This window comes from Ptychodera flava, chromosome 12 (genome assembly GCF_041260155.1).
Source record: "Ptychodera flava strain L36383 chromosome 12, AS_Pfla_20210202, whole genome shotgun sequence".
In the NCBI taxonomy this organism is placed as follows: Eukaryota; Metazoa; Hemichordata; class Enteropneusta; family Ptychoderidae; genus Ptychodera; species Ptychodera flava.
The window spans coordinates 5,405,463-5,417,693 of record NC_091939.1 but is presented as its reverse complement, the minus strand read 5'-3'; the positions used below and the strand labels follow the sequence as shown (position 1 = coordinate 5,417,693).

General features: G+C 40.2%; 1 protein-coding gene across 33 annotated transcripts in view; it reads right to left on the bottom strand.

Annotated features, from left to right (window-relative positions):
* LOC139144781 (fibropellin-1-like) overlaps positions 1-8,087 on the bottom strand; it is a 74,391-nt gene extending 66,304 nt beyond the window's left edge. For 17 of the 33 annotated variants that reach the window (XM_070715515.1, XM_070715514.1, XM_070715520.1 and 14 more), the window contains exons 1-3: positions 7,856-8,087; positions 2,154-2,391; positions 1,149-1,222 (exon numbers count right to left, since the gene is read on the bottom strand). In XM_070715515.1, coding sequence (XP_070571616.1) covers positions 1,149-1,222; positions 2,154-2,391; positions 7,856-8,054 — 511 coding nt within the window. In that variant the 5' untranslated portion in view covers positions 8,055-8,087. The remainder of the gene's footprint in view (positions 1-1,148; positions 1,223-2,153; positions 2,392-7,855) is intronic. The other 16 variants (XM_070715550.1, XM_070715552.1, XM_070715529.1 and 13 more) reach the window with 1 other exon arrangement.
* Between the last annotated feature and the right edge of the window lie 4,144 nt (positions 8,088-12,231).

The following is a 12,231-nucleotide window of genomic DNA, read 5'->3' as shown; positions in this document are numbered from 1 at the left end:
ACAAACACCAGTGTTGATATAATATAATCGAAATAACCTCATTTACAGGCGGGCATACACTCGCTTTGGCTACAATTCTAAGTTCTTTTACCGGTTACATGATGCAGTGCGCGCCAGGGTATACAAAGCGTACGTTACGCACAGAACTTTTAAGCTGTACGGGACACGCAGGGTAACTCTATGACAGATAGCACCCTAACCTATATTTTCGTCGCTGATGGTTAGAATATACTTGGGGTATTATTTGGAATTGCAAATTTGTGTCATTCTTCTATAACAATCTGTTATACAACACAAATCAGTACGTTTTCGTTGTTTTGAGTGTATATATATATGGTATTATATATATAGCACTGCAATGCATTGTGGGATAACCGGGAAAAGGTCTATTCTCTCCATCTACCAATTGCCTAAGGGCTCGTGCTATATGTCGCGCATTGAACCGAAATCTCGTGTATTCCGCCTGCGGCGGGCAGTATTCCTTAATGACAACGTGAATTGTCACTGAATTTTCTGTGGTGTCGATCAACTGTCCAAGCGCGTGACGACCAAGCCTCAAACTTAGATCACTGATTGAGAAAAAGGCGACGAGTAAAGCTGTGTGTGAAATTCAAGAAAGTGCTTACTGTTAAACTATATCGTGGCAGTTTTGAAATGTTTGCACGGTGAAACAGTGAGTGACAGTGTAAAGCAACTGACTGCACGGCTTACCAACGCCTGACTTCACTCATTATCATTGACGTAATCACCCCGTACAATAAGCATAACCCCCCTACAAACATATAATGAACCATTCTGTGCCATTCCAAGCCCGATAACAAAACACATGAATGCCACAGAGAGTGCGGAACCGATGACCATCACCCTCATGGCTACAATCATCATCGTGACATCGCAATTTCCAATGCTGAATGCCAAATTTGCGAGGAGCATGGTCTGTGTTGTGAATAGTTTAGAGTTATCATTAATGTTTAGTTGAATTGAGAGCCAGTATCTCTCAACACATATCAGTCAGATACTATAAACATTATACCTAGTAAGTTAACTTTGACAAGAGCAACAGCATTAGCAGATCTAGAGACCCACAGAGAATAACAATTATGTCAGAAAAAAACCTGTTATAATAGAGCAGTGTAGTGAGTACTTACCACCATCGCCGTACGACACTGTGTCAGATACTATCCCTGTCCAGTAATCTCCATTGGCCTGCGAGATAGTGGCCCTGAAAGACAAAACGAACACCAGAGTGCAGACGAAAATATTCCGTGATATGCTATTTCCTAACTTTTTCAGTATGATACAAGACTTTCAACAGAAAACTTACTTTTCAACCCGGTGTAAAACACTTCCTTTATATAAGTGTGAGTTTAACTTATTTTAATGGAAAATTATATTAACTTCGTGATAAAAGTATAATGTCGTCATGAGATGCTTGCTAACATCAGACACAAACTCTCGGTGTTTTCCTCTTCAGAATAGTGGCTAAGACACAAAGCCTTAAACTAAACAAAAACATTACGTGACTCGAAAGGAGAAACAAACAAAGTAAGTCCTGACATCAACCAGGAGATTTAAGAGTCAGACCAATGTTGGAACGTACAGCGACCCTTTTGTCCGTTCAGTGGCGACGGCCACTAGAAGCACGACAAGTTCTGCAGAGAAAAATGTCTAGGTACATTATATAACATGCCGTAGAATTTAACACGAAAATGAGGAACAAATGCAGAAGTCAACTGTGCAACACAATAGACCTTTACCCGGTTATCCCACAATGCATTGCTGTGGCTGTATCAAACACCGTATACACACTCAAAACAACAAAAACATACTGATTTCGTGTTGCACAAGAGATTGCTATACACAAATTTGCAGCGTAGGAATTGCCTCGTACATATTTTGTATCCATCGGCGACGAAAATATAGGTAGGGTGCAACCCTGCCATAGTGTTCTATGAGTTACGTGTACTCTGCGGCTAAAAAGTTCTATAAGTAATGTTTGTATACCCAAGCACAATAGAACCTGTAAAAGAACTATTCAACATCGCCGGATAACATCTTTTCGGGTAAGAAATAGTCCGAATTCACGAGGCACTTGTGCCTTTCTTTCTTTCTTTGAAGACTTGTAAAATTCTGAAAGTTATTTGGTTTCTTACGTAAATTGCACTGCGGAAAGCGTTGATGGTGCCAGCCATACAAATTGCGCTCCCGATGGTTTTGTGACTGTCAGTGATGAGTGGGTTACGGTGTCGCCGGCGTTGGTACAGTCCGCCAACCTCGTGCCATCAGGAAGTGGTTGCAGCCACGTGCCAACTGGAGGTGCGTCATCGACATTGGTGCCAACAGCCCTGGCTTGCAAAATCACTCCGGCGAAGTCACCGCCACGGACGGTTACTGCGAAGATAAAATAAAAGTTGTGTCATGGAGATGGTGTCATTTGGAATGTCCAACCTGTTAGGTGTTTCCATGAGTAACAGAAAATACTTTTATATTGGGATATGAAGTGTGAGGGTAAAACGAAGGTCCGTTGAGAAAGCTTTTACCCTTTCTGTTGCTGTGATACCCCTTAAAATATTACAAAACTTTGACAGAATGGCGAATTGTTTTGAATGCAAAAAAAAAAAAACGAATATTAAGGGTTGGGGCACAAACTTGATTAGCTGGATAACCGGAAGCATCATCTGATAATTATACACTGAATAATATAAAATTGTAGGACAAATTTTCGCTACAAACAGTAAGTCGTCATTATTAAGGTAGAACACGCCTCTCAAATGCGACTCCCAAATTTCTACAATTCTTTCCTGGTCTAACACTTGTTTGGGCTCATTTTAAAGCTCTTGGAGAAAAAAGCACTTTCACAGGCTTAGTTTTTCGAAAATATAAAATTCTATTCCCCCCGTACTAGTAAACTTAACACACGAATGGTGGCCATTTTGAAGTTAAAATATCGCAAAGCGTTGGGCAATTTGTTTCGCTAGTTCCAAACTTTTCACGGTGACCTCCGATTTTTTATGTTGATTTGGTAAGAGAATGGTTGAAGTTTCATTGAGGAAAGTTTGGGCAAAAGTTTAAGTCTTTCACTTTCGAGGCGCATACTACCTTGACGTATCTTAACGCCATTTTGAAATGGGACAGATGAATTTTCTAGTACTCCTAACGCTGTGTTGAGACGTGTTTTTCATGAAGGCACCGCCCAGTTCACACACGACCTATACTCAGTGAAGACAATGCCAAAGATTCATATAATTGTCCCCGGGCTTTGAAACTTTATAACAACGGCTTTCGCACACGATTTCTTTTCGCCGGTACATGCGTGTAAATAAGGTTTTATATCGAATTTGTTACGTAAGATAACTGTTTCTTCACCCCAATTGAAACTTATAGTCACTTAACTCGACAAAGCCCGGCCGCCGGCAAAGCTATACGAATTCAACTTGACAAAGGGAAGCCTGTCACGTACTCGCTATATAAGTCGTGAAAGTTGTTCGTCGTGCAAACATGGAAAAAGTCTACCATTTCTATATTTAGATGTCGCATTTGCTTTCTGTAGTATACAGTGCTGCTTGCGGCCTTCTTGGAAAAAACGAACTCACATGAAGAGACTCGCTAAAAAGAGAACTACAGACTTCTTGGGCCATGGGGGACTGCTCCCTGAATGTATATACCTTCTGCAATATGTCCTTTAGCACATATAAACCCAAATCCTCACTAAGATACTAAGCCATGGAGGTACAAGCGAGATGGACTTTTTATAAAGGGTCGTTTCACACACAGTACATATACAAATGTACATCAAAAGGCTGCGTTGTAATTTAGCCTTCAATTCAAATACTTTCAGTTATTTCTATGGCAAATAAACACAATTACTTCAAATGTTACCGAAGGACTGTTTTACGAGGATATTTTATATTCTCATGGGTACAATGAGACTTTCTGATCCACGCGCTTCTCCTGGCCGACCCTTAGCTGCCAACCAACGCCCACCCTCTCTTAAAATGCACAGAGCTATTCTGTCAAAAGTTGTCTCCGTGTCGGAAGTGGGGAGGGGGTGGGGAGGGGTCGTTCTATCTTCTGGTAGGGAGAGTCAGAACAGGAGACAATCCCAAATTTGGTTAGGTGTGCCTTGGTACATTTACTATAGCTCACTGCGCGCAAGTTATGTTTGCCCTCTCTGCATGATAACGCAGGCGCACACAGACCCCTCCATGAAACTCCTCGCGATTTGTAGACTTTTTAATTCACTGTCGCATGTGAGGGGGCCCGAATGTTGAGTCTACAGAGATACCATGATTTTGTTACGACGAACAAGACCGCACCGTGTCATTGTTTAACTATAGCATATATAGTTGTTGTATTTCAGTTTTATCCACTTCATACATTGTATGAACACTATTAACGCTATCATACCTCTTTTCCTCGGTGGCAAACTTTTAAAGTGATTTTAAACAAATATAAAGTGGTAATTTACACTGCAATTTTTACTCAGTATCATGTGTACATGATTTGATCATTTATTCCTTCTAAGAGTATTTGTGTGTACGTGTATAATACAACAGTACGTGTATGTACCAAAATTGTGCATATATATATATATATATATATATATATATATATATATATATATATATATATATTATATATATATATAATATTATAAGCATATATATATTATAAGTATACTTACAAACAACTAAATAATAGCAATGATATAGCAAGAACAAGATCACAATTTGTTGCCCGCCAAATGGATGGTCTCGTGATGGTATTATTACATGCCTCGTATTATTAAATGCCTCGTATATCGAACTTCGCGCGCTCCATAGGATTCAATGGTAACTCGTCGATGACGTCGCGGGCCGCATAGTCGTCACTGGACTGAAAGTGAACCGGAACTATTTTCAACTTAACAACTTTTTTATGTAAAAATGTCGAAATTTCATGTTTTGCACAAGTAATCCGCTTTTGGAAAATTTTGCAGAAAAAATTGATAAACCGCATAACAGTAGTTTACATATATCATTGCGCCATTCGATTATGAAAATCATCCCATTGTTAACGGATTTTTGTTTAAGATGGAAATAAAGCATTGGATTATCATTTGCCAATAAATCTAAATATTTTGAGCGAAAAATGTGTAAGAGAGGCATGTAATGAAAACATTATAGCCCAAACATGGGACTATGTTCCCTCGGGGCAGGAGACCATTTGCCCTCCTTACGTCGGGCAAATGGTCACCTGCCCTCGGGCACATAGTCCCATGTTTGGGCTATAATATATAATATTGATGATACCCGATTAGGAGGCAAAGATATCATCAATATTATCTAGAGCTTAATGAGTACCAGACAGACTACAGACTCAAACCATGATCTTGGTCGAGCTGTCATATACTATTTACAAGCAATAAAGCACACCCAGCGATGGTATACCACTATATTTTGACCACTTCACGCCATATATGTACGGGCGATAGCGAGTGCATATATGAAGTTCACTGATCAAGACAAAGTTGTATAACGTCGCTGGGTGTGATTTTATTGCTATTATATCATAACTGTATATTGAAATTCTAGTATGGAACGTAAAAATTGGATTTTTGCTCTTGCTGACGAGCTCGTGCGAGTGCCAACTGTGCTATATCGCGAATATAGCACGTTTCTTTCACGTTACTGGATTTGCGCTAACAACATCCAGGTGTAGATTTTATCACACCGGACAATAGTTCTGTGTAGAAACCAATGGGAAGAAATCGTAGTCACTGCAGAACATAAAGTCATAAACATAGAATCACCGCTGAGAACGGCTCCATGTGCCGATCGCTATTCCTAGTTAATTTCGAATAATTTCTGAGAACGGACATAGCATTGTTTGTAGCTAGTCGTACGTACTCACACTTTAATCACTTTCATGTCGCCTAATAATATTCAACACAAGTTACGTGTAGACTCGTATGCCCAGGGATCGTACGCGTGCTTTTCTAAGATACCACAGTGCACGAAATTTCGTTAAGCACAGAAAAGATCTTGACTCAGGTACGTTCGCAGTGGACAAGATCACATAACACCGCACCGGGCATACGTATGTTATGACATTTGTTTTTCAATGTGCCACGTGACTAAGTCTGAGCCAATCACGTTAATTGAATCATACGAGAGGTGTAATAACACTCGGTATGTGTTTGCAATAATTGATATTAACTGTCTGACAATTTGAATGGGGAAAAGTTAAAACATTTACAGATCGCATCGAAATCGTTTGCTGTACATTCTGTGATAACGGTATATTAAATTGTTAAATCAGACTGAAGTGACGGACACTTTCGCATTTATTTGTGATGTTTTGTTTGTCTTTTAAAAGACTTGCTTCATAGGACAACCACTCCCAACTTTCAATGGGCTACGACAAGGAAAGGACTTAATATTGTTCTGCGGGTATTAACGCATACAAGATGTAGGGGCTATTTGTAAACGTTTCGTAACGATGTCTCGTCTAAGAAAACATATTGACTGGAGACAAAGTTGGCTGTCCTTGCATCCTTTCAGCTATACGAATTGTTACCGGTTGACAATCAACTATAACCCCGGGGTAGGATCACAGCTATTTGCGACGCTGTATTCACGCACCTTGGAATGCAGACTTTCGATTTTCATGTTGATTCTCGCGCAAGTCAATGCATAAGCTGCGCGATGCATTACGTAACCCCGTCAGTACAGTGTTTGTCAGAGCGAGAAATATGCTTTCAGAGTGTCACTACTGAACTTATTTCGATGAAAGTTGGCGCAAAAATCGAGAGAGTGGATTGGATAGAAACTCTATGGCTCAGACCTGTCTATAATATCAAATCAATAAAATAATTTTGTCAAAAACGTTCTCTGTTTGGAGCTATCGCTACCAAGTACAGTATTAGCGATATCAGGTGATTATCACATGTGCCACACCCATGCACGCGTACAGTTGTCGACGGTTTCAAATGTTCAAGCACAGAGACTGTAGGGACATTAAAAATGATTAATGGAAAGATGATGAGTGCTCCTCGATTTTTATCAAACTTGTCCACAACCCCCCCCCCTCCCCGACAAACTTAAAATCATGACTTTACGTTTTGCAACTGTGAGGATTAGCCCATGGTCTGTGATAATCTTTAGCAAGTCCGATGGTTAACGATGAATGGCATGGCAGCACAGAATTGTTTTGACTCGACTCCACCAACTCCGACCAGTTTAAACGACTCTTGTCAGAGAATGCAAACAATGTTTTCCTTTGCCGTGGCTTTCAGTGTCACGACACAAACCATAGTAGTTTGTTTGGCAAGTCAACTTCTACTATGTCACCTTTAAGGTGTTTGTTCGTGTACGGTCACTTCTGGGTTCACAAACGGTCATCGTCACGGTTCACTGCGCACCTGTTGAGTCGGTTTGTTTTCAATCCTTGGCAGGTATTTTCATTTATATCGGTAGATTTTCCTATAATGGTGATGTTCATGAAATGATTGAACCCATCTTTAAATAATGTGAAGTCATACTTTACGCTGTCAAGAATTACTGCAGTCACGGTCCCATCTATTTATGCCAATTAGAACATTGAAAATGTTTGCTGATGTATACATATAAATGCACTGTAAACAACAAACCGTTTATCTAGTGTATAATGCGTGGTCAGAAAGTATCTCCCTCAGTGTTCCTTTCGTAAAGTGTGAGAAATAAAATCATAAAGTCGGTGTTAAATTATTCTTAAGGGCTGGTTCAAACGGAACCGTGGTTTAAACGATGCAGTGCTTTCTTCCTTTTCGACGACTCCGATGCATGCATTACAAAGGCACACTAATGGAACGAATGCTTGCCATAAGAACTCCTACCTGAAACAATGCTTTGGGACACCTGCGTATTAACGGACACCTCCAGGCTGAACGGACTGGTACTTGTCTGCGGAGACCCACCATCCGGCAGCAGAGTGTCGCAGGACCACGATGGAGCCCCCTGGGGCCTAACGGTGGTGGTGAAAAGACACAAAATTGTGAATGTAAATCCAAGCCACCGCGCAGCAGTGGCAGCCATCTTAGCTATCCGCAAGACTGATCACTCAGGCAGAGACGTGCTATAGGTGACTCTTTTCTTTCAAAAAGTCACAAAACAAAGGAGACAATGATAGTCCGATGGATGGGAAAGGTCACTTTTATTAACAATGCTACTTTTGAATAGAAGATGCCCCCCTAGAGAATACGTAACACGACACAAGTATCTTCCGCCTATTGTACGAGCAGAAGTAGTTTGGATGACAAATACAACTAATCCATCACTAGATATTCGTCAAAGTTTTTTACATGAAATATTTCAGGGTTATAGGAGGTTGTTTTGTATCTTTGATCAATTTGAAGTCGAAGCTTCCAAATACGAGCTTGAAAGGTTTAGCCTTGGTACAAGCCTGCGAATAACACTGCTTTTGAACGCAATGTAACCGTGCCATCGCGATGACGTGGAGGTATAGCAAAGTAGAAATTTACCTATCATGCTCACTCCCACACATGCGCAGATGCTACGCTTTCATGCAAGTCGCACGAAAGGTGACACGATAGAAATTATGGTCTATTGTCACATCTTCCCCCTAGGCAGCTCGTAAGGTTGCTGCTTATGGCTGTCTTGAAATGGTTCATAAGTGTCGACGATGTCCAGTCCTGATAAAAGGACCGTGATTCAACCAATGAACTTAAAAATTCCGACACGCTGCACATCACCGTGGTCAGCAACTCATCTGATGTGATGGTTGTGTTACTGAGCCGAGGAGACCCTATTATTACAAATATGACCAAAAGATCTGTTCACATCCATTCCTCAGTTCACAGGATCTACATGATAGTGTTATGTGCATGGAGGTACCTCCACAGTATGTGGTCTATAGTTCATTTTAGGCGGTTCTAAGCTTATGATACAGTGCGCGCTAGGTCATACTACTCATAGACCTTTATCGCTGTCGATTATGCGTAGGGTACGTTACTCATGGAACACTATGGCATATTACACCCTGACCTATATTTCGTCGTCGATGGATATAAAATACACGAGGCATATTTCAGCATTTCAAGTTTATGTCATTCTTGTATAACAATCCGTTGTGCAACATAGAATCAGTATGTTTTTGTTGTTTGGAGAGTGTATATACGGTGTTTGAAGCAACCACAGCAATGCATTGTGGGATAACAGAGAAAAGGTAGCTGGTCGTGCATAACAATTACATCGCGGTTTTTTAGCGTAGTCAGTGATATCCCTGTGTTTGTTGCGTGATAACTGAAAGAAAATTAAATCTAAAATATTAAACAAAATTGGAGATCGAAGTCGTACAACGAATAGTGCAGTCGTCGGAATGGTCCGCATGTAAATTGAATGATGAATTATAAACATACGAGTTAGGAGCAGTTAGTGGATATTAATATATTCAAGTAGCAATTCAATTGTCCAGTTCCTTCGGCGAACCGCCAAAGATAAGGAACAGCAATAAAATTAACAAAATTGGTTTTAGGAATTTAATTTACTGCAGTTTGTCTGTCGATTACAGGGAAAATTTTGTCACAAAGATATCGCAGCACAGGTACAAGTTTTTAGTGGATTTGATTTTCTTCTCATTTCCTCCTTCTGCAAACAATTGTAAAACAACAAGTGTTGGCCATGTGACGTACAATAAAAGTCACATCCAAAAGTCCCAGATTTCATGACATTAATAGGCTAGTCAGTAGATGCAACGTCCATAAAGTATTTTACTAATGGATAAAACTTAATAAAACCTAGACGGACACTGGACTTTGTTGCGCCACACATTTTTTTTGTGTTGTGTAACTTTTTGCTGTGCGTTATATTTTTGAAACAGTGAATACTTTATTGAAGAAAACAAAGATGCCACCGCTAAATTCATTTCTCTTTTACAAACCCTGACATGTACACACACGTCCCGTTATATTTATTACATTTTATATGACCCATTGTTTGTGACTCCTTTTGTTTGATGTAAGCATTATATCACTGTCGGAGTGCCGTGCCTTTAGGGTCTGTGATTTCAGGAACCAATCAGAGCATATTGTTCATCTTTGACGAAGCCTGTCCTTTGACAAACTACCGAGGGGAGTCATGGGGAGAGACAGTGACAGGGACAGACAAACAGAGATAGAGAAAGAGACAGACAGACACATACAATCGGACAGTCATACACGTCGACATACAGACAAATAGACAGACGGACGGAGAGACAAGACAGACAGACGGACACACATATCGAGCAGACAGTAATGGATTGCAATTCGGCAGCGAACTGTTTATGGTATTTTTACACGGCATAGATTGTAAGTTGTATATTCTTCTGTACTTTAAGGTCTAGGATAAATAAGTAAAACAATCACCGCACTTAATATCTCTGGCTGTGAAATCGAAAGACAGTTTCCACGGACCGGATACACTTAAACTCTTTTGAATGTCTAATCTAAGGTGAGATTAAGTCAATGGTATGATTTAAGGACTTTTCTTACAACACTGCTCTTGGCCATTGTCTTTGTTTCGTCGTGTAGTTCTCTGCGAGATAAACATCGACCTGTTCTCAATTTTGTACCGGTACAGTGCAATATCTAGATATTGCACTGCACCGGTGCAATATCTAGATATTGCACTGCACCGGTGCAATATCTAGATATTGCACTGCACCGGTGCAATATCTAGATATTGCACTGCACCGGTGCAATATCTAGATATTGCACTGCACCGGTGCAATATCTAGATATTGCACTGCACCGGTGCAATATCTAGATATTGCACTGCACCGGTGCAATATCGAATATCGAAATCAAACGAGAGCAAACTTGACAACAGGTGGCCGTTACCACACAGTGACCGACACAACAGAAACACTACAAAAACACCCAACAACAAATGACAGCAGAAGGGACTTTAATACACCATTATTTAATTGAATGTCTACATTACGACGTTACTTTTTATATAATTTCAAAGATATGTTTGCTCCCTCTGGAAGATCAGCCTCAATATGAACGTAACGGACGCTGCTCTTGTTTACTTTATGGTTTTCAACATTCGAACATTCTTCCACCTGGCACTTCAATTCTTCGTCACACTCCTCTCTGATCGACTGCTTTCCCGGCCGGCAATCTGCCAACTTCGCCATTTTTGGTGGCCTTCCTTGCAAAACTTTGCGCACCTCGAACTGCAGTTCGATGCTTGACACAAATACAAAACTCTGATTAAAGAAGTTAAGATTTTTGATTATGCACGTGAACAATACATCAGCAAATGCACGGCATTGAAACCAGAGCAAATATAAACATTTTAGAAACGCCATCGCATGATAGAGTCCAACTACCGTCATTCATTCGGTACCACTTTTCCGTTTGTACCCAAAAGTTTATCAGTTAATACAAAGTTTATGATACCAAGTTTTCTTTTTGATCAATCGTATGAATAAACGTCTCGAGTTATAATTTACTATGTTGTAATTTATTAGTACCTTGTAAGATCTAACGGCAGAACTCCGATGGCCCGTTTTTTCAGCAATTAGTTGTTCGTCCATACCATCGGCAAATAAGCGAGTGGCTGCTGTGGCCCGTAGACTGTGGTTCGTATAGTATCCTTCAATTCCCGCGTTTTCGCAGAGTCTTGCCACAGTTTTCATTAGTGTATTCCTCCCAACTGGCATCGTAGAATACCAATAATCTGCGGTTATTTTCTTGGCCGGCTGCAAATAGTATACGTCTTGAGAGCGATCTGAAGGACTAAATTGACATAAACGTGTTAATTATCCGAAATCGGTTGGGAATACAACAATTAAAAGTTGGACTTGGTGAAGTAATATAGTATACTGATCATGTCAACGTTAAGATTAAGGTTGTACGCATCTCGTTATCCATGTTTGTCAGATAATTTCAGCTATTGGCAGAATGTGGCCCAAGGTTTTTATTCATAAAAATAAAAAGGTCATCGGGCTAAATTTTGAAGAAAGGCGCCCTCTATCAGCCAATATTTCTAGTTCAACACATTTTACTCACAATATTACAAAACCATCGAAATATAAGAATTTCGAGCGTCATAGTGGACGACCCAGTAGACCGGACGTTCGAACTGTTCACATTATGCGCAGTGGAAAGCGCCACAACCAAAATAATCAAGGCACAATATACTTGGAACATCTACCATGGCTCTAGTAAAGGTACACTTCAACACTAAAGCAAAACAGGATTCT